A 22,369-nucleotide genomic window follows, 5' to 3' on the forward strand; every position below is an offset into this window, starting at 1 on the left:
TTATAAAAAAAAAAAAACACCCTTGGGTTTCAAATGTTAATGTGTTTCATATTGTATCTGATGCTTTATACATAAGTATAGGATATTGGAGAATCTTTACCAAGAATTTTGCCTTTTTACAAGTTTCATTTTTAACATGATGCTGGGTTTTACATTTCTATTAAATAACCCACAACAGGTTCTCATATTCCTCAGCAGTACACCTATTTTGGGAAAATACATGCCCAATATATCATTGCAAGTAGATTTACGTACATGAGACAACAACATTCATGGTTACATCCTTTTTTATTACTCTCCTCATATATACTACTATAGTCTTACCATGTTTACTTGCCCACTCTCCCCAGGCAAGTAAACTTTTAATAGAAGAGAAACTGAATTCATTTAAAAAAAAAAAAAAAAAAGGCTAAAGAGTAGATGAGATGTTGCACCTGGGCCACTACATTTTCACTGTATGTTCTTGAATTTTGCATTGTACTACTATGTACCCTAGCACTCTGCATGCACAGAACAATTGATAAAAATGTAAGAAAGAAGAGGGATGGGCACAAAGAAATTTAAAGGAAAATGGGACAATTTTCCAGCATATTAAAAATTAAGCATTTATTCAAATGAAAGAAACCTGAACATTGGAAAGGAAGGGGAAAAAAAGATGCATTTTGCATCTCTTGGGGGTAGCAGATATGAAGTAAAATGAATGAATAAAATTTATAAGTGTTATTGCATTTCGAGGAGCTCTCCCAGAATTCTGATACATATGGGCTATTCTGTTCCCCTCTTGAGTGCAGTTTCAGGAGGCAGTTCAAAGCTGTAGCACAGCCAGTGCTAGCCACACTCATGCTCACCTGCTTATGCTTCATACATTGGATGTCAGATGTGCCTTACCATTTTATTTGCAGAGGATAAAATATTTTAGATCTTCAGCTAGACTGTTCATCTCAGAGGAGAGACTGAAAGGAAAGCCCATCTGGTCCAAAAGATTATCTAGATGGATTTCTGTAGCCCAGCATCTCCCACAATTCTGATATTTATGGACTATTCCCCTCTTGTCTGCAATTCAAAGCTGTTGCCTCGACTGTGCTAGCCACAGCGCTTTTTCCACCCTGCTGCCAGATCTTCTGTCTCCACAGCAGCAAAGTGACAGTTCACTTTGCTCCTTACTTTTCTTTGCCCACTTATTATTTTATCCACTTTTTTGGGCAGTAGCAAACAGCCTCTTTGTTTTCCCTCCATTGGATCTGGTCTCAGTCACCCAGAACCAGCATTGCAATACCTCCCTGCTACACTCCTTTGCCTTCAGTCATGCATGACAAACACCAAACTAAATCAAATGGTATTCTATCTGTGAAGCAGCTTTTACAGGTTCTTTGAATGGCAAATTGGGCCCTGCCTGTTTTTAGCCAGGTAAACCTTGCACTGGTAGGACATAGGGCTTTAGGTCAGGCATGCATGTTGGTCCCACTACTCCACAAAGCCTTAACTCCTACCCAGAAAAGCCCAATCTGGAGACTTAGGGAGCGACTCCAAGGAGGACTTCATCCAATCAGCTGGAGGGGTGGGGGTGGGGGTGGGGGGAAGATGCTGGGAAAGAACAGGACCGCCAAGAAAAAAACCTTAAGAGGAAACAAGTCTATGTCCTTCTCTATCCCCCACAAAAGTCCTAAAATGGATCCTGAGTTCACTGGGGAGAGAAAAAAGGCTCATTCTTGGCTCTCCTTCCCACCTCAAATCAGGGAACTCTGGCAATGAAACCCCATCCCCCAGGCAAGGAGAGTGGGACCTGGACGCAAAAGACACCAAGTGAGACATTCAGAGGGCTTGCACAAAGCAAGCCATACTCTGGCAACAGCCAGGTGGCAACACCTGCAAAGCAGGTCAAAAAACCTTAAAAAAAAAAAAAAAAGAGCGAGGAGGAAAAGGTATTTGAATACCTCTTATGGTTTTTTATCTCTGTTCTCAGTCAGCTCCTCCTCTACTGAGGAAGGGGAGCTCTCAGATTCAGGCTTTGAGCAGCACCCAGGGAAAAAAAGCAACAAAGGTTTTCTGCCCTGAAATATTTGAAATCATGCAAAAAAGTTATATCCACAATCCAGATCCAACCTGAGCGGTTGGGAGAGGACAAGTCTAAAGGCTAACACCAGCCTGGTAAATCTTCACCTGAAATACCAATCCTGCTGCACCCATCCTTCGATAATGTGATCAGAGAAGAGTGGGGAGGGAGCCCTGATAAACTGCAAGAACCAAAAATTGCCATTGCGGATATACCAAAGATTGATGCTGCAATGGCATCTCTAACAGAAGATATGGTACCCCTGTCCAAAGGGGATATTTGCCCTTATAAGGCACTTTGAGACTTTGTCGGCCACCTATAGAGCATCCCTGACCAGCTACATAGTTTGTGAAAGAACGACAATGTCCAGACTGAAACAACAAAGAGTCTGGTGGCACCTTAAAGACTAACAGATTTATTTGGGCATAAGCTTTCGTGAGTAAAAACCTCACTTCTTCGGATGCATAGAGTGAAAGTCTTTAAGGTGCCACCAGACTCTGTTGTTTTTGTAGATACAGACTAACACGGCTACCCCCTGATACTTGACAATGTCCAGACTGGATGACCTTAAGACCATGAAGAACAGAGACTATCTTGACTTCAGGTCTACACTTAAGAAAATTTCCCTAGCAACAGCCTTTATGGCAGATGCCTGAATGGATGCAATGAGATTTTCAGCGAGAGCCATGGCATCCAGCTCTGGAACCCTGGAAGGTTGATGCTCACTCCAAAGAACTTCCATGCTCATCTAAATTTAGAGGCCTTCTCCTCTTTGGAGAAAAACTAGACAAAATATAGGAGAAACCGCTGCCAAGCCGAAACAGTCCTTTCCCCCTCAGTCCTCTAAGGAGGGACCACAAACCCAGCAAGTGAAAAACACTCTATTTGTCCATCCTCCTCACAAGGGTACCAGGGGAAAACCCTGGAACCAGAGATTGGGTGGAAAATCCAAAAGGTGGGTCCACTGACTTTAAGAGCCCACTATGACAACAAACAAATGTGCATACATCCAGACTGAATCTAGGAAGCAGAATTTCCCAGTTCTCAGAAGTATGATCTCTATCAAACTAAAGACAGTGGGTGAGGGAGGCAGTTACTTCTTCAAACTAAAGGCTCCACCCCATCCCTTGTTCATCCAAACCCCCATCAAACACAAGCTGGTGTTAAACAAAAACTCACGTTTCCTGGGCATAGGAGCAATAGAAAAAAGTTCCCTCAGAAGAAAAATTCTTAGGACTATACTTCATTGTTCAGAAGCACACTGGAGGGGACTGGGGGTGGGTGTCCCAGAGCTATCCTGGATCTCAAGTAGCTCAACAAATGGATGAAGAAAGAGATTCTGGATTGAGATCCTAGCTTCAACAGTAGCATTCCTGTCTCAAGGGGAGTTCCTTGTTTCTGTGGATCTAGCAGATGTAGATCTCCACATTCCCATATGACCATGCCACCACAGACTGCTGAGATCTGCATACCAGTACCAAACACTTCTATTTTTTAGCCTTTCATCCACCCCCCTTTACCAAGATGCTGGTGGTAGTAATAGCCAGGCTCAAATCTGAGGGATCTCACATGTCCTTATCCCTTCCTAGATGACATCTTGATCAGAGCTCTGATCCAAGCAGCAGCACACAGTGCCACAATCTGGACACTAGATCTGCTTCAAGCACATGGATTTGTGATAAACACCAAGAAGAGCTCCTTCATTCCCTCCCTTCACAAAGACAGTTTGCCTGGGAGTGGAAAGATTTATCTGGTAAAAGGTCTACCCATCACTAGACAGATTCGACTGGATCCAAAACTTGATATACATGTTGGTAAAGTGTGCAGGCCAACCATAGCTTAATGTCTATAGCTACTGGTCCTCCGAGTTTTATGTATAGGAATCACCCTATGAAGAAGGTGCCTTATCAGGTGCCTCCAGGCCTCTGCCCTGAAAGTATGGACCCACTCATCACAATGAATGCAAAAATCAGGCACTGTTTCTGAACCAGGTGCTGAACGATCCCATACAACAGTGGTTCTCAAACACAGGTATGTGTATTTCTGGGGGTATGCAAAGATCTTCCAGGGGATACATCAACTCCTCTAGCTATTTGCCTAATTTTACAACAGCCCATGTTAGGTATCTAAGTCCCCCTCATGAATCTATGAACATGAATTTATTCTTTGCAGTAATTACTAGCCAAAAAATATCCCCTCTTAAACAACTCATTAGTTGCCCAGAGTATGTTCGGGTTTTTTTAGTGTATGTAAACCTATAATACTTAATATGCCTACTCAAGAACTATTGTAGTAAGTGCCCTAACCACTGGACCATCCTTCCTCTCTCAGAAAAGGAAATAAAGATTAGTTTTGTAATTGTAAAAAAACGTTCATGACTTACTATTCAGAATAATAATTGCAGAAGCAATAGGCCAAGAAATTTCACTAGGATGATTGACTAAATAGAAGGCTTGTAAACTGTAGACAAATGGAATCCATACCAAATCTCCAAATGCTAGCATGAACCCAAACCCATCGTGGGTAATGTCCATTGTAGTCAAGATAGCTTCCTAGAGAGATTAGGAGGGAAATTTACAATTCATAAAAAAAGCACGAGTACATTAGTCTGTCATAATTTAACTGGATATGTTAGCAAAAGTTTAATATAGACTGAAGGGAATGTCAGTTACCTCATTCCAAAGAGCATCCACCACATAGAGAAGTTGGAAACTATTAACCAGTATCATTGACAAAGATGGCACATTACGATCCTGTACCTTCATCTCAGCCAACAGCATTGCCAAGTTAATAACCACCTAAAGAGAGTCACATTTCACTACAAATTTTGCACAAATTTAAAGGCGCTTATTTCTGCTACGTTATAGTTCATTTTTAAAAGTAGACTGTCTGGCAATTTAGACCCAAGATCTAGGTTACATTTATTGGAAAAAAAAAAAAAAAAATCTACAAATTTCACAAAAAGGTAACTCATTAGTAGCCCTGGTTCAAAAAAGTATAGCCTCTGCATAGTCTTGCTTTTAGAATGCTTAATACCAGCAATGTGATAGAGCTGTAAAAACTGTTCCCGTGAGATCTGTTTTAATCATGTCTTTCAATACACAGCTGTTTTGCACATTTTCTCCTCTTTCAAGCTTATTATATTTCTTCACCGCAATTAAAAGTTTTCATATTTAATAAGATCCAAGCAAGTAAAACAAAATGGTTAAAAGTACTCATACTCACCCAGCCAATTAAGCCTGGACGCATCTCACAGAAGTATTTGAGGTCAAAATTTCCAATGCGAGGGTTTAATTCACGTCCAATGAAGAAGTCATAAACAAAGTTCCCTGCAAACAAAATGCACATGCTTCTAGTAATCACTTTCTGTCTGTTCCCCACCACCTTCCTCTGACACTTATAAAACAGCTATTACTTTATCTGTCATGAAAAGTCGTGCTGTAATCCTAAAACGTGAATTAAAAAAAGCTATAATGGAATTTTTCCTGAGAGCCCCCATATGGTAAAAACATAAGCTAAGTCTACCTAATAATTTCTTGGGGAAATTTTTCATCTTTTATTCCTCCTTGAAGTTTGCCTCTGCTGTCAGGAGAGCTTGTGAACTTCATTTTCTGTGACACAGTGACATCACAACCCCCATACATACTAACTAAACTTAGCTGCTCCTACTCTTAAGTTCCCCACAGCACCCTGCACTCTGTGCTGGATAGCAGCAATGTAACTTCAGCCAAGAACATGTAGCTGTTTTAATCAAGAAAATGAAACAATGCATAAGTGAATAAATTTGGGGGGGGGGGCAGATGGGGGGGAAATGGGAGAAGAAAGATAATACTATATGCATATGCTAGAAGGCAGAATTCTTGTTAACTTTTGAAGATGGACAAGGAGGACAGAAATGGCTCAGTTGGCAGGTAGAAAAAAATCTTATATAGAAGAAACATAAAATACCATTTTTAAAAAGTCACCTTTTGAACGCTAGAACTATACTTTTAGAAGCACAATTATTGTGACAATTTCTCATATTCCTTCTGTTCACTCCCAAGCACCAGCAAAAAGCCAGTAAGCTCAAGTTTTCAATAATTTTCTTGTTTCACTCATTCATTTTGTCTGGTAACTCCCCTTGTTAGTCATCATACTGCTATTCCATTAGAAGCAATATGTCAGTTTAATGTCGTGTTATATACACACACATTTCTGCAGTTAGCCAGTAAGGTCTGACGTTCCCCCCCCCCCCATACCCATACTGTTACAAGTAAAAGTCAAAATTATTACTATCATAACTGTATGTTGGGGGGGGGGGGGGAGGGGAAGTCTACCTTTATTTGTACATTTGGTAAATTTGCGCATAGTCAATCTTTTCCCCCCAATTTATCACTGATCCTGCAAAAACCTGATGCATATACTTAACTTTGCATAAATGAGTAGTCCCACTGGAGTCAAAATATCCTTCCAAAAACTAAATTAAACCACTAGATTTAAAAAAGGATGCAGCCAAGTACAAAAAACTGAGTTAAAATAATACATTGAAATTCTCCCCTAACCCTGACTTCCCACTGCCAATGTTTCTAGTTTTTGAATCAATCATTTTCTCCCTGCTCCTCCCCACAAGCTGTTGTTGGAAAGGTTTCAACAAAGAGGTAAAAATGACTATACAGAACACTATCAAATGCTGAAAACTGCAAAAGAAAAATAATTTTCCTCTCATCTCTAAGTACAGGGCTACATAAAACACTTCAAATAATGCTTCTGAGTTCATTATGCAAAAAAGGCAACTACATTTGAGGTGCTATGCAGAATCTGTATCTTTATTAAAAACCATTCAATTTGCAATATAAATATGAGAAATCTAATAATTAGCCAGATTGTTATGGCAATTATCCTAAAATGTACTTAAGATTTGATTTAGCAAAGATTTCTTTGTACAGTGAAAGTGTAATAAAACAGAAGGGAGGAAAGGTTTGAAATATTATTCACACACTTACCACAATTTCCACCAGGTGACAGTTCTTCTTTAGGTGCTTTCAGGGACCGGGCATAGAGATAAATGCTCAACAACACAGAAAAAATTGCAGCAGAGACTGCAAACTGCAGAAAATGGTCATATAAATAATGAAGCTCAATTTCAAAATATAAAGAATTTCCTACAGCGGCAGCAGTCAGGACAAAAGCATAAAATCCTTTAAAAAACACAAACAAACAAAAGTTAACGAATAAGCCAAGTCAAAAGATAAACTTTTAGTATGAGTCATTCATTACATTTGTGCATGATTTTGTGAAGTTTTGAAAAATAAGATTTAAAGATACCTACAATGACATACATTATCTAATTTTAAAATCATGTGTACACGTGTCCGACTTCCGCTAAGCATTTAGCAGAATCAGGGCTTCCATGTATATGCATAGCAACATGCATGTAACAGGCCAAGCAGAGGTCATGCTGGCCAGAAGAAGAAAAGATTTTTTTTTTTTTTTTTTTTTTTTTTTTTTTTTTTAGGAGTTTTCAGCCACAGTCTCCTCTGATTGAAGGTCCACACCCAAAACTGGTCAAGCCAGTGTGCAGTTTAGAACTGACCCTGGATTCCAGGTTTATGCTAAGCTCTCAACATAGCAATATCTATGAGCAATGAATTCAACCACCTCCAGCTGGCTAGGATCGCATAATGACTTGGTTTCAGCAACACACAACGGGACTACAGCAATACAGTCTACCTTGTCTACAGTTAACACAAAATACAGCAGCGCCCCTCCTCAGCAACACAGGTTACCCTCAAGCACATCAAATCTATCTATTCACTTCACTGGCTCACCATAGAATATTGCATCAAGTTCAAGACTTCAGTACTTTTCTTCAAGACAAGTAATAATCTGGGCCTGGGTTATCAAATAGGTCATCTAAAGCTCCAGGACAAGGACCACCATCTACAGCTACAATCCTCTGGCAACATATCCACCACAAGGCTAAAAGCTCAATTGTGTAGGAGATAAAATATTTTGGGAGATCCAGGAATGTGCTCTCCCACAGAAGCTAAACCAAACCACAGACTTTGCTGCTTTCCATCCCACATGCACACACACCTCTTCAATCTTACCTTCCTAATAAATAGCACATAGATCAACACACACACGAGAATGTTGTTTTTTAATTTTCCCCTGGGGAAAAATAAAAACAAAAAGATAAGAACCACACAAAAGATGCTAGTTACATGCAGTGTTGTTGTAGCCATGTCAGTCCCAGCATATGTAGCCATATCGATCCCAAGATATTTGATTATCTCTATATCTATATCTCTATATCTATATCTCTATATATAGAGAGAGCTTAGGATCAACTTGTCTAGTATAGGTCAACTAGCGTTGTAGCCATGTCTCAACTTCTTAAAGCAGTACTGAAAGGGGCTCAATACATGATGCTGGTGCAGTACAAGAACCTGAATAGAAAAGGTACAGGTTTGGACATCAGTGTTCTTTTCTCAACAGTAAGAAAAACTTTGTCGAGAGCAACTGTCTTATTGCAGTGTGTTGTGTTGCTCAGCATAAGAGGATCTTCTGAACGTTGCTCTATGGTGTTGAGGCGACAGAGTGCTGAAGCATGTAGAGCTGCCCAGCAGAAACATGGGAGGGCCCTTTTGAAGCACTTCTTGTCCTTGGAGGGACAGGAGATGTGAAAGCATTGAGGAGAATGGGGCCAGTGTGGGTTAAGAGATCCTATAGGATGAACTGCTTATTTGAAGTGGAAAGGTGAGAGCAAGAACTTAAGCTCTTAACATTGCTTGCCAGATTCCCTTGTCTCTTGCCACTGGCCTTGGTGTAAGAGACATAGCTGGGATTGGGGGTGGTAGGACCCTGTGATCATTCACTCTGCTGGAGAAGTTTGAATAATGGAGGGGAAACCTTTGGTCCAGAAACAGTAAATAGCAACAAAGGAGAGCGTGCCCAGAATACATACTCTCCAGATGTATTTTTGTATGGCTATTTTATTTTCAAAGTTTTGCTCTACTGTTCTCCGAGCTTGCGAGGGCTCAACTTGATAACATTCCTCTATCTCTTTAAACACATTAATTTTTGAATGCCACATTGAGTTAATTCTAAAATGTCTGGGCATCAGTAGCCAGAACCTTATTGATTTTAGGGAAAATTGGAAAACCCGGGGGGGGGGGAAGAGGACACACAAAGACCCTATCCTCTGTTTAGCAATCCAACTGCTTCAAGCACCTCTGCAATTATCTGTAGATCAAATAACTAGTTGATAGCACCCAATAATGCTTTCCAGCACAATAATGCTAATCCAGCTATGCCTATCTTCCGAACAGAGTTTAAATGTGTGACACCCTGAATAACTTCTCTCCAGACAGAAAAATTACAAATAATAATGATGGAAGGACAGGGGGCGTGCACACAGCTCCAGCATGAGGAGAGATTAAGGGACCTGGTATGGGGGAGTAATGGAGCAAACAGAACCTCTGGGCCAGGAGACTGGCAGTCTCCCTGGCATGTGGCAGAGTGGGGAATGGACAACACACAGCCCCCAGCATTAAGGAAGCGGGGGTGATGAAGAGTGTTTTAGGGAGCGTTGTAAGGAGTGGAAGGTCATAGGAGGGTGGCACACGGGGACCTTGTGGAGGGAAAGAGGGAAGCAACGAGCCCCTGACTGCATGAGTATATCTTTCAAAAGCTGCAAATTGCACAACTCCATAGTATTTACAAAGGGATCACCATGAGAAGTTACTTGAACTAGAAACTGCTCAATATACTGAGCATCCTGGAGTTATCTGAACAAAAAAAAAAAAAAAAAAGCCTTTTTTTTGTTTCTATGGAGGAGGACAGATACAACAGAACAGTAGGTCTCCATAGCTAAGTAATTGCATAGCAGCCTCCAGAGTATGCTAGGAAGTATAACCGACCAAGAAAGACAGGAGATAACGTAGCCTCTCCTGTTTTTAGTTACATTGGGAGTGATTTTAAGGAAAATGTGGGCATGGACATGTAATCACCAAATATAATACAAACTGACTTGAGTTAGTCACTTCATTGGTATTGCACAGCTACAAACCAATCAAATACTGGAGAATGTGTGCCCCCGACAAGCCAACACACAAAAGCAACACCCCAAAGCAAAAAAATTTCCCAGAGTACAAAGCAATGCAATTCAGAACTCCACAATCTGAAAAGTTTAATCCCCTCATCCACAGGTGGACACTACAGTGAAAATTCTGGTCAACTTTATACCCATCAAGCCATAGAGAATAGTGCCAGTCCTGTTGAGCCAATCTTGCAATATACCATTAAAATTTACCAGACCACACTCTTACCAAGATGATGATTAGGTTCTACAGATAAGGAATAATTTAAACTCCATACCATAGGCATGTAGAACTTTCCAAGGCCATTTTATATGTGGATTTCATGAACTAGTAGTGCAATATGAATATATAAGAACACTTCGTCCTGTGCCCTCAGAGATGGAAGAACAATATAAGTTATGTTTACCATAGCCACAGGTACATTTACCTAAATCTTATAGTATTCCACGACCAAAAACAACAACAACAAAAAACCCTATGTTAAAATGAAGTTAAGATTGAGAGCACATTGGTTCCATGGACAAGGACCAATACAAAAAAACAGAAGGTCTCCATAGCTATGCAATTAAGGGTTACCAGGAAAAAAAAAAAAAAAATCTTGCATGCGCACTCTATAGGGATAGTGTAATTAATTATCCCAAAACAAAGAATTACAAATCCAGGAAATTCAGTTAGAATTACACTTAAAAGAAATCCACACATTAAGATACCAGAACTTTAACTCTGCCCCTACAGTGAAGCCATGCAATAACCCCATGATTAGGGCTGAAACATTTTAGTGTTTGCAGTCCTACTTAAAAGACACTGGGTTTTTTCATATTGTGTCACTAGAGGGAATTTAAGGTTGTGTGGGCACCTTACCTGTGTGTTTCCATACCTTAACATATTTGGATTTCCTTTAGATGTAACTAACTCTGAATTTCCTGGGTTTTAATGCTCCATTTTATGATATATAGTTACAAATGATTTATTTCCCTGTTATTGTATGTACTGAATTTTCACTCCATTTTAATATAGTTGTGTATCTTGGAATTTTCTAGTTTTCTTGTTTTTTTAAGTGTCCCACCTGAGCACTAAAAAAAACCTAAATAATAATACTGAGAGAGATTTCTAATGATTTGAGGATAGAAAGCATCAACCTTAAATCAGTTCTATTTTAAACCTTTATGTGCTGATTCTCCGGTACAGCAGACCAGCACAAAAAACAGCCAGAGGACACGGACCACTGAAGCTTAGCTTATTTCACAGCTGCTTTGCATCACCAAGTGTACTAGCGAATCAGGCCCTTAACTGAAATGGACTTATTGTTTAAAAGAGCAGTGTTAGTGAGACCAGCCTTTCAATCACTGATGGCCAAGCTAGCATACTGCCATAGAATCGTTAAAAAAAATGACTGATTAGCCAAATCTCCAACAAGAACTCGACACATGTCCAGTCTCCCTCATACCACTGACTCATTACAGCAGCTTGACTGTTGCATGTAAATCAACCTCAGAGAAAGGGCTGCAAAAGGTTTAGTACCAACTAAAAAAAAAAAAAAAAGGACAAATGAGCTGTTGATTTGACCCTGTCTTTAACTTATATAATCTTAATAATTATATGATGTTATTGTTCACAGCATATCTTAATTACAACCTAGTTTCTTCAAAGATAGCATATGCACAAGATACCAATTAATTTTAACTCTATTGAAAGATTGAAGAGTCTTATTCCATTATGAAGATTGTACAGGGCACATGAAACATTCACAAAACATCTAACTTTCCCCCAGTAATACTACATTATGTGCATTTTAATTAACCTGTGGCAGTGAGTTAATTAAGGCGGACTGTCACAGATTAGACAAATTTCAAAGGAGACTATTGAATACCCTTACCATTTATTCTGTACTGTAGCCTTCTTCCATTCAAAAGTGGCATTCCTTCTACAACCTTAGAAGAGAAAGGATAAAAGCCTAGTTGTTGTTTTTTAAAACTTGATTAAAACAATTCCATTTGCCAACATGACAGACGTTCAGTGATGATCACCAACTAGAGGCATGCCATCAACTTGAAAATCTTACTCCTTTCTAAAATTTTTGTACCTTCTGTAGTAAATAGCAACAACTGAGATCAAAGTCTATTCTTCCCATCACTTAATTAGTTTACAGAAAGTATTGTCAAATGCACAAAGTATAATGTCAGCTTCCCTTCAGTAAGCTTCCCATTTATTTCGTATTTTCCCACAAAGAGCAGGGAGGGTCATTTAGAAAAGGGAAAATAAAATAGAAAATGTGGTTTACAAAGGGAGTCAGGAGCAGGTTCAATACCTGAAACTACTTTTCTTTTTTTTTTTTTTAAATAGAGACAAGGTAGGGGAGGTAATATCTTTTACTGGACCAACTTCTGTTCATGGAGGAGACAAACTTTTGAGCTACACAGAAGCCTATTCCAACACTTAACTACCCTTATAGTTAAGGAAGTTTTTCCTAATATCTAACCTAAGGCCTGGTCTATGCTCTCCTGTCGACTCCGCCTGCACCTCTCGCCCTGGTGGAGTACCAGAGTTGATGGGAGAGCACTCGATTTATCACGTCTAAACTAGACTAGACGCAATAAATCGACCCCCGCTGGATCGATCACTGCCTATCAATCCAGTGGGTAATATAGACAAGCCCTTACTATCCACTGCTGCAGATTAAGATGGTTATTTCTTATCCTACCTTCAGTGGCCCTGGAGAACAACTGATTACTGTCCTCTTTATAACAGCCCTTAACATATTTTAAGACTTACCAGGTCGACCCCTCAGTCTTTTCTCAAGACTAAACACGCCCAGTTTTTTTTTAACCTTTCTTTATAAAGCAACAAAAATTATTAAAAGTTTGGAAAACCTGATCTCCTCTGGAGTCTCTCCAATTTGTCCACATTTTTCCTAAAGTGTGGCACCCAGAATTGGACAGTGCTCCAGGTGATGGCCTCACCAGTGCTGAATAGAGTGGGATAATTACCTCTCATGGCTAACATATAACACTACTGTTAATCTACCCCAGAATATTACCCTTTTTTTTTTTGCAACTGCATCACATATTCAATTTGTGATCCACTATATCCCCCAAATCCCTTTTCAGCAGTACTATCACGTAGCCAGTTATTCCCCATTTAGTATTGGTGCAATATTTTTCCTTCCTAAATGAAGTACTTTACACTTGTCTCTAATAAATTTCATCTTGTTCATTTCAAACCAATTCTCCAATTTGTCACGGTCCTTTTGAATTCTAATCCTGTCCTCCCAAGTACTGCAACCTTTCACAGTGTGGGGTCATCTGCAGATTTTATAAGCATATTCTACACTCCAGTATACATGTCATTAATGAAAATATTGACTAGAACTGGACCCAGATCTGACCCATGTGGAACCCCACTAGATATGCCCTTCCAGTTTGGCAGCGAACCATTGATGATTACTCTTTGAGTATGGTCTTTCAGCCATTTGTGCACCCAACCTGACTGCAATTTCATCAAGACCTCATTTCCCTAGTTTGCTTATGAGAATTACATGGGACTGTGTCAAAAGCCTTACTAAAACCAAGATATATCATGTCCACTACTTCCCCCCATCCACTAGGCCACTAACCCTGTTAAAGAAGAAAATTAAGTTGGTTTGGCATGATTTGTTCTTACTGGCTTGGCTAGTACTTGTAACCATATTATACTCTAGGTACTTACAAAATTGATTTTTTGATAATTTGTTCTAGTATATTTTCAGATATCAAACTTAGGCTGATTGGTCTATAATTTCCTGGGTCCTCTTTGTTCATTTTTAAAAAGATATGTTTTACATTTGCCCTTCTGCAGTCCTCTGGAACCTCATGTGTCCCCGTGGAGTTCTTAAAGATTATGACTAATGGTTCCAAGATTGCTTCAGCTAGTTTCTCAAGTACTCTAAGATGAATTTCATCAGGCCCTGCTGATTTGAATACATCTAACTTCTCTAATTATTCTTTAACCTGTGCTTTCCCCTTTTTTTGGCTTACATTCCTTCCCTCTTGTTAATATTAATTCTGTTGAATATCTGGTCAGCATTAAAGTTTTTAGTGAAGACTGAAACAAAATAGGCATTAAACACCTCAGCCATCTTGATATCAGTTATTAGCAATCCTTCCCCACTAAGTAATGGGCCTATACTTTCCTTTGTTTTTCCCCTTGCTCCTAATGTATTTAAACAACTTCTTACTGCCTTTTATAACCCTTGCTAGGTGTAATTCATTTTGTGCCTCAGCATTTCTGACTTTGTCCCTATTGTTTGTACTACTGCATACAAGGCTTGTGCTATTCTTTTGTACTCTTTATAAAAAGTGGAAAACGGACAAATTGCTAAGACTCCTTTTTGATTTTCAGGTCATTGAAGAGCTCCTGATGAAGCCATACTGGCCTCTTGCTATTCTCCTTATCTTTCCTTCACACTGGGATAGTTTACAATTGTGCCTTTAATATTGTCTTCTTGAGAAAGAGCCAACAAATCCTATTTCCCTTAGTTTTTCTTCCCATGGAATCCTACCTACCAGTTCTCTAGGTTTGTTAAAGTCTGCTTTTTGAAGTCCATTGTTCTTCTGCTGCTCTCACACCTTCCTTTCTATAGGATCATTAAATTTATCATGTCATGATCACTTTTACCCAAAATGCCTTCCACCTTCAGATTTGCTACCAATTTCTCGCTGTTGGTCAGAATCAAGTCTAAAATTGTTGTCCCCCTACTTATTTCCTACACTTTCTGAAACAAAAATTTATCCCAACATATTCCAAATACTTATTATAAATTATGTCTTGCCGTTTTACTTTTCAGACAAATTTCTGGGTAGTTAAAGTCTACGATTACTACCAGGTCTTGTTTTGCATATTTTTGTTGTTCTAAAAATGCTTCATCCCATCCACCTCCTCTTCCTGATTTGATGGTCTACGGTAGACCCCTGCCATGACATCACCCTATAGCACATGCTATAGACCACTTAAAACGAAGTGCACAATTAAAAGTTAGCAGGCAGTAAGGTGCATAATCAATTGCTGTAATGAGCCATAAAAGCACTCTCTCTGTTTAGTCTACATTTTTAGTGTCTAGCAGAGTTATAAGTTTAAGTTCCCATGCTCATCTTTTGAAGGTGTTATGCAAGTTTCCTTTGAGGATAAGGACTGAGAGGTCAGATATGGAATTATCGCTTTTTGAAGCGTCCACCTCAGGTAACATGGTGTATTTGTCTTTTATCATCTTTCTGTGTAAGTTCATTCGAGACCATGGTGATTGTCTGGTTTCACCCACATATTTGTTTGGGGCATTTGATACATGATGATAGGCATGTGTAGGACCCCTAAATCTTGAAAGATGCGTTGTGGTGGGTGTTGATCTCTGTAGCAATGCAGCTATGTCGGCAGACTTTGCATCTGTTCTGACAGGGTCTGGTGCTGTTTTGAGTTGGTGTGTCCTGGTCTGTGGGGAGCTTGCTTCTGATGATGAGCTTAGTGAGGAAGGTGGATTGTTTGAAGGCCAGAAGAGGGGTTTTTAATTTTTTTAATTGACTAGATTTCAAGTAGACCAAGTCCCTAAAAAGCATTCTTTCAAATATTATTTGGAGGGCAAGGAAAATAAACATGATAAGAAGGACAGAAATACAAACGTTAGCTATGTTTACATAAACTTTCAAGGAACTTCTATAAGCATGGTGTCTGAAATCTCAGTGAAAATTATGTCTGAAAAAAGTGGGAGGTGGCAATTTTAACACAAGTGTTACAAAGTCAGAAGCTTCTGTTTCCCAGAGTAGCGTCAATGAAGAGTCCAATGACAGATCCTCTCCATTTTAAACAGCCAAACTAAAGGATTGCTGACTTCTATAGAAATTGCCATTCCAGACTAGACCAACAGTTTATCTACTTTTGTATTCTTTCTTCCAGAAGTGGGCAATATCTGATGCTTCAGAAAAAGGGTAAAGAACAATATAAAGTACTTGTCCAATTGTGCGATGAGGTGTATGGGTGGGATGGTTAGGAATGACTTCCTGAGCGAGCAACTTCCCAGCAATGAAGCTTATATCTTGAAGAAAATACTCTCCCCTATATTTGATGTAGTGGTGGTGGAACCAAATAGAAACTCAGTAACAGAAGCTGGTAAAAATGTATATGCTCAAAAGTTGCCATATGACATTCTTCTACGATTCTATCAGTGCATCAAGTCCATTTTACTACTGGATACCTAAATGATAAATGGTTACTGTATAGTGTATTGAAGGTACTGGGATATATGACCAGAAATCAGACTTTTGTCAGCAAGGGTTTTCAGGGTGGCAGTTGTGTAATTTAAGCTTTCAACAAATCTGAAGTAGTTATATTCCAATATAGTATTGATAAATAAATAGTTATTGGTTAATTAGCAGTATTTCAAATAATGGAATCAAACCTTCTTTCAACCCAGCCCACAAAACCCTCCAGAACACATTCACTACTAGAAGTTTACCTTTCCAACTGGCAGTAAGGAAAACAGAGCTTGAAGAAAGAACCACAGAAGAAAGACACCAAACACTCTGGTCTCCCATAAACTATCAAATCCTGGCAAAGGAGGGAAGTTCAGAACACTGGGGTCTTCCTGTTTGCACATCAACAGCAAATAAAATATAGTGGCAGGCAGGAAAAATATCATGCAAAAGGCCCCTGTAAACAAAAACCACAAAACAGTAAAAGATACACTTGGAAAATAAAAACGTCCCATTAGAACAGCAATTCTCAATCTGTAGATTAATAAACCCATACATTATTTCATACCAGGATAAACACTTATTTAAGAAAACAAACAATTGCATGTAATGCTATCAAAGATTACCACCATGTGTTTACAATGGCTGCGTTAGCCACAATACCATGCTACATAGTTTATTTGTTTTTAAAAAAGGGGAGTTCTGTAAACAAACCACTCACTCTAGAGTTACCTTAATACCAGAAAGAGGGTGGGGAAAAAAAATTCTATAATGTAAAACCATATATAAATTATCTAAACTGGCATTTCTATAAATTGGTGTTGCTGTTTTAGAGCAAAACTCCCTCTAGAAACAGACTATTATAAACAAAGAATTCCATAACCTTAGATAATATAAATAAATTGCTTTTAAGACAGTGAATCTTAAAACTGCCAATTCAACCAGTTGTGAAATTGGTCAGTGTAAGTTTTTTTTTTTTTTCCAATTTAAACTAGGTTCAATGTAATTAGATCCGTGTAATTTTAAGATCACTGTGTTTTCATCTAGACTCTTTATTTAAGGATAGCAGCTGACAGGTTAATTTAGAATATTAGATCCAGTGCGAGTGGAGACAGATTATCTTGATTAGTCACACAGTGCAAGCAAAAGACAAAAAATAGAAACATAGAAAGGTAGGATTGGAGAGGACCTCAATAGGTCATCTAATCCATAGATGAGGCAGGACTAAGTATTATCTAGAATATCCCTGACAGGTGTTGGTCTAACCTGTTTGTAAAGAGCTCCAATGACAGAGATTCCACAACCTCCCTTGGTAATTCGTTCCAATGCTGAACTACCTTTACAGTTAGGATATTTGCCTAATGTCTAACCTAAATCTCCTTGATGCAGTTTATGCCCATTACTTCTTGTCCTGTCCTCAGTGGATAAGGAAAACAACTTATCACTCCTCTTTTTAGAACAACCCTTTTACATTCTTGAAGACGGTTATGTCCCACCTAAACCTACTCTTCTCCAGACTTAATTAATCCAATTTTTTTCAGTCTTTCCTTGTAGGGCTTGTTTTCTAGACCTTTGAACATTTTTGTTGCCCTCCTCTGGACTGTCTCCGAAGTGTGGTGCCCATAACTGAACACATACCCCAGTGGAGGCCTTATCACTGCTGAGCAGAATGGAAGAATTACTTCTCGTGTCTTGCTTACGACACACCTGCTAGTACATCGCACAACAATGTTTGCCTTTTTTTTTCCTTTCAACAGTATTACAGTGTTGACTCGTATTAAGCTTGTAATCTACTATAACTCCCAGATCGTTATCTACAGTACTCCTTCCTAGACAGTAATTTCCCATTTTGTATGTGCTCATGTGAGGGGGTGTGCCAATCACGCACTTTGGGCTCAGGAGGTCACCTGCCCGGGCATACTCCATCTGGAAGCAGTATATAAAAGGCGGCAGCTCAGATCAATCTGGGCTGAGAGAAAAGCAGATGCATGCTGCAGGCTCCTGCCAGGGAGCTGCTAGAGCTCCAGCCTGCAGAGCCCAGTCAACTGCGGAGAATGTGGGAAATGGAAGGCTGCTAACCCTGAAGGAACTACAGAATCCAGGACCAACAATAGGAAGTGGCCCAGGGAACATGTTTGCTGAGCAAGGGACCTAAGCCTGAAGCCAGGACTACTGGTTCCGCGGGACACTGGGTTGGGACCTGGTGGAGTAGGGTGGGCCCAGGTCCCCCTAGCCCAGGGGTAGCCAACCTATGGCACACGTGCCGAAGGCGAAACACGAGCTGATTTTCAGTGGCACTCACACTGCCCAGGTCCTTAAACATTTTAAAAACCTTATTTACTTTACATACAACAATAGTTTAGTTATATATTCTAGACTTATAGAAAGAGACCTTCTAAAAACGTTAAAATGTATTAGTGGCACGCAAAACCTTAAATTAGAGTGAATAAATTAAGACTCGGCACACTGCTTCTTAAAGGTTGCTGACCCCTGCCCTAGCCTAATGCTAGGTCCCACAGCCCTGAGGCCAAGGACAGCCCCTAGACTCTAGCTGCTAGCTCCCACCACTCTGAGACCAAGGGAAGCTCCCTAATCTGTGTCTGCTAGGCCTCCCCACCCTTACTGCGAGAAGCCACATTCACCAAAAGGGGGCATTCTCCCACAACGGTCTGAAATCCTGCTACAGTGCCACGGATTATTCCTTCCGAAGTGTTGTACTTTGCATTTGACCTTGTTGAATTTTATCCTGTTTATTTTAGACCACTTCTCCAGTTTGTCAAGATAATTCTGAATTCTAATCCTGTCTTCCAAAGCACTTCCAACCCCTCCTAGCTTGCTATCATCCATATATTTTATAATCATTATTCTCTATGCCATTATCCAAATCATTTGAAAAGATATTGAATAGAACCAAACCCAGGACAGATTCCTGCAGGACCCCATTCTATATGCCCTTCCAGCTTGACTGTGAACCACTGATAACTACTCGAGTATGATTTTCCAACCAGTTGTGCACCCACCTCATAGTACGTTTGTCTAGGCTATATTTCCCTAGTTTGCTTATGAGATGGGCATGTGAGACAGTATCAAAAGCCTTATTAAAGCTGAGATATCAAATCTACTTCTTCCTCCTATCCACAAGGCTCATTGCCCTGTCAAAGGATATTAGATTGGTTTGACATGATTTGTTCTTGACAAATCCAAGTTGGCAGTTATTTATCACCTTAACTTCTAGGAACTCACAACTTAATTATTTGCTCCATTATCCTTCCAGGTACCAAAGTTAAGATGACTGGTTTATAATTTCCTGGGTTGTCCTTATTCGCCCTTTTATTCATAGGTATTATATTTGCCCTCTGATCTCTCCCATCCTCCACAGGTTCTGAATGATAATTGCTGATGGCTCAGAGATCTCTTCAGCCAGTTCCTTAAATATTCTAGGATGTATTTCATCAGTCCCTGCTGACTGAAGTCAATTAACATGTCTAAGTTAGGCCACGTCTACAGTAGCAAGCTTACAGATGTACCGATGCAGCTGCGCCACTGTAAGACTGCTTATATAGCTGCTCTATGCCAACAGAAGAGAGCTTGCCCATCAACATAATAAAACCGCCTCTATAGTAGCTATGTCAACAGGAGAAGCTCTCCTGCCAACGTAGCACTGTCCACATTGGCACTTCTGTTGATGTAACTTATGTCACGCAGGGCTGTGTTTTTTTCCATACCCCTGAGGGACAGTTATACTGACAAAAGTGGTAGTGTTGACATGGCTTTAGATGTCTGTTAGAGACACAAGGTCGGTGACAAACTTCTGTTGGTGAGAGAGGCAAGCTTTTAAGCCACACAGAGCTCCTCTTCAGATCTGGGAAAGGCACTCCCAGCTTCACAACAAAGTGCAAAGTGGAACAGTTTGCTTAGCATAAGTAGCACATGCTGTAAAGGATCATTCAAGGTAGAGTGGCCTGTTAACACCTCTGCAGTCATAGGACAAAAAAGGGAGTTAGTGGATTACAGATTGTTGTAATAAGCCATAAATCCAGTGTCTGTCCAGTCCATGATTTTTCATGTCTACCAGAGTAATGAATTTAAGCTCCCAGGTTCATCTTTTGAAAGTGTTGTATAGATTTCCTTTGAGGATTAGGACTGATACAGAGTGATCGCTTTTTGAAAAGTGTTCACCCATAGATGATCAATCAACTAATGGTCAGAAATCATTGACCTCTCGTTATTCAGCCAAACTTTTCCTTGTCTTATTTTTACAGCATTAAACCCAGTTACTTTCCAATTGGCTTTTTAAAAAAATAAACTGATCATACTAATTCCATTGAAGTATAAAGTACATTTGCCTTCAATAGTTCTCCAAAAGGTGGAATATCTGAGTTTGAGACAACTGGCTTTTCAAATTATGAAATTTAAAGATGCTTAAACTCTAGTAACTTCAAGGAGAAAGATCATGATAATCACTCATCTGCCCACAGCAGGTCAAACAGAACCAAGTGTGAGGTATCAATGTCACCAAAGGCAAACAAGATACACTAGCACCAAAAGAATGACCCCAATTGGGGGGGGGGGGGGGGGGAATCTTTGAGAATGACAACGTGATATCAAGTAAAAATAAATCCATGACTATCACTATTGTAAACATACATACCAATTCTTCCACCAAACTCTAGCTCCTTTGTTTCTGTTGATACTTTTTCAGTAGTTTTTGCGGTCTCAAAAACTCTCTCTTCCAAAAATATTTCTTCCTTTTTCTTCTGTCTTCTTGGATGTAAGGTGTACTGGTCAAGCACATGCCCAATTTCTAGCTCTGATTCAACTTTCTGCTGATAAAGAACAAAAGGTTACAAAAACCAAACAATTACCATGTCTTATTCTATAGAGTGGTGTAATTAAGAGAATATTACTCAGATTTGAGCACTGAAGTATAATGCATTTTTCCCCAGTTAAAAAGGTATTCAACTATATTAGCAGTAGAAGAGAAGACAGCCAAAAGGCAAACATTCTGCTTAATATTCCCTCCCCTCCACACTTGTCTGCTTTGTTTCCACCCTTTCCAATTCTACAAGCCCTAGTCCTCCCTTCAGATGAGTGATAACCTAAATGACCACCTTCCCCTGCCAGAAGAAATTATTAAAAAAAGCAGCCATGGAATTAGTAAAATAAGTGCTAAACTTCACTGTTCAATCTCTTCTTGGCTATGTGTTGCATCCCAAAGCCCTCCCCTTAATATATATATTGGTCATTTAGATTGTAAGTAATCCCGTTAGGACAGAATCTCATCTTCACACCAATCTGTAAAATGCTTAGCACACATAGCACCATACTAATACAGTAATTCCTCACTTAAAGTTAACATCACTTCGTTGCTGATCAATTAGAGAACATGCTCGTTTAAAGTTGCACAATGCTCCCTTATAACACTGTTTAGCAGCTGCCTGCTTTGTCCACTGCTTGCAGAAAGAGCAACCCATTGGAGCTAGCTGGGGGGGGGAGGCAGGGGGCTTGGAACCAGGGTGGACTGGCAGCCCCCCTACCAGCTCCCCGCTCCCCTAAGTTCACTGTACGGCAGCTGCCCAGCAGGCTATCAATTGCCGGGCAGTTCAGCTGTCCCTCCCCTCACTGCTGTGTGCTGCTCCTGCCCTCTGCCTTGGAGCTGCTCCCGGGAGCCTCCTGCTTGCTGTGCAGACGGGGTAGGGTGACCAGATAGCAAGGGTGAAAAATCGGGACGGGGGTGGGGGATAACAGGTACCTATATAAGACAAAGCCCCAAATATTATTGGGACTGTCCCTATAAAAATCGGGACATCTGGTCACCCGGGGGAAGGGGAGGGGTGCTAATGTCAGGGTGTCCTCCTCCCCCCACTCTTGCGCCCCCCCCTCCCCCATCTCCACAAAGCAGGGCTCAGGAGGGAAGGAGCTTGCTGGCAGCAGCTATCATCTCAACTTGCTGATCTACTTTAAAAGGCAGTGTACTTAGAGTGGGGTCAGCGTACTTAAAAGAGCAATGCACATCT

At 40.0% G+C, this 22,369-nt stretch overlaps 1 protein-coding gene across 2 annotated transcripts in view; it reads right to left on the bottom strand.

Moving 5' to 3' along the window:
* The window catches only part of LBR (lamin B receptor), a 43,205-nt gene that overhangs the window by 3,811 nt on the left and 17,025 nt on the right, over positions 1 to 22,369 (bottom strand). Inside the window, exons 5-11 of one of the 2 annotated variants that reach the window (XM_054023012.1) lie at positions 21,004 to 21,175; positions 16,616 to 16,809; positions 12,011 to 12,065; positions 7,036 to 7,230; positions 5,279 to 5,382; positions 4,726 to 4,851; positions 4,437 to 4,605 (exon numbers count right to left, since the gene is read on the bottom strand). In XM_054023012.1, the coding sequence (XP_053878987.1) occupies positions 4,437 to 4,605; positions 4,726 to 4,851; positions 5,279 to 5,382; positions 7,036 to 7,230; positions 12,011 to 12,065; positions 16,616 to 16,809; positions 21,004 to 21,175 (1,015 nt within the window). Of the gene's footprint in view, positions 1 to 4,436; positions 4,606 to 4,725; positions 4,852 to 5,278; positions 5,383 to 7,035; positions 7,231 to 12,010; positions 12,066 to 16,615; positions 16,810 to 21,003; positions 21,179 to 22,369 lie in introns of both variants that reach the window. The other variant, XM_054023011.1, reaches the window with a different exon arrangement.

This window comes from Malaclemys terrapin, chromosome 3, assembly GCF_027887155.1.
Source record: "Malaclemys terrapin pileata isolate rMalTer1 chromosome 3, rMalTer1.hap1, whole genome shotgun sequence".
NCBI lineage: Eukaryota > Metazoa > Chordata > Testudines > Emydidae > Malaclemys > Malaclemys terrapin.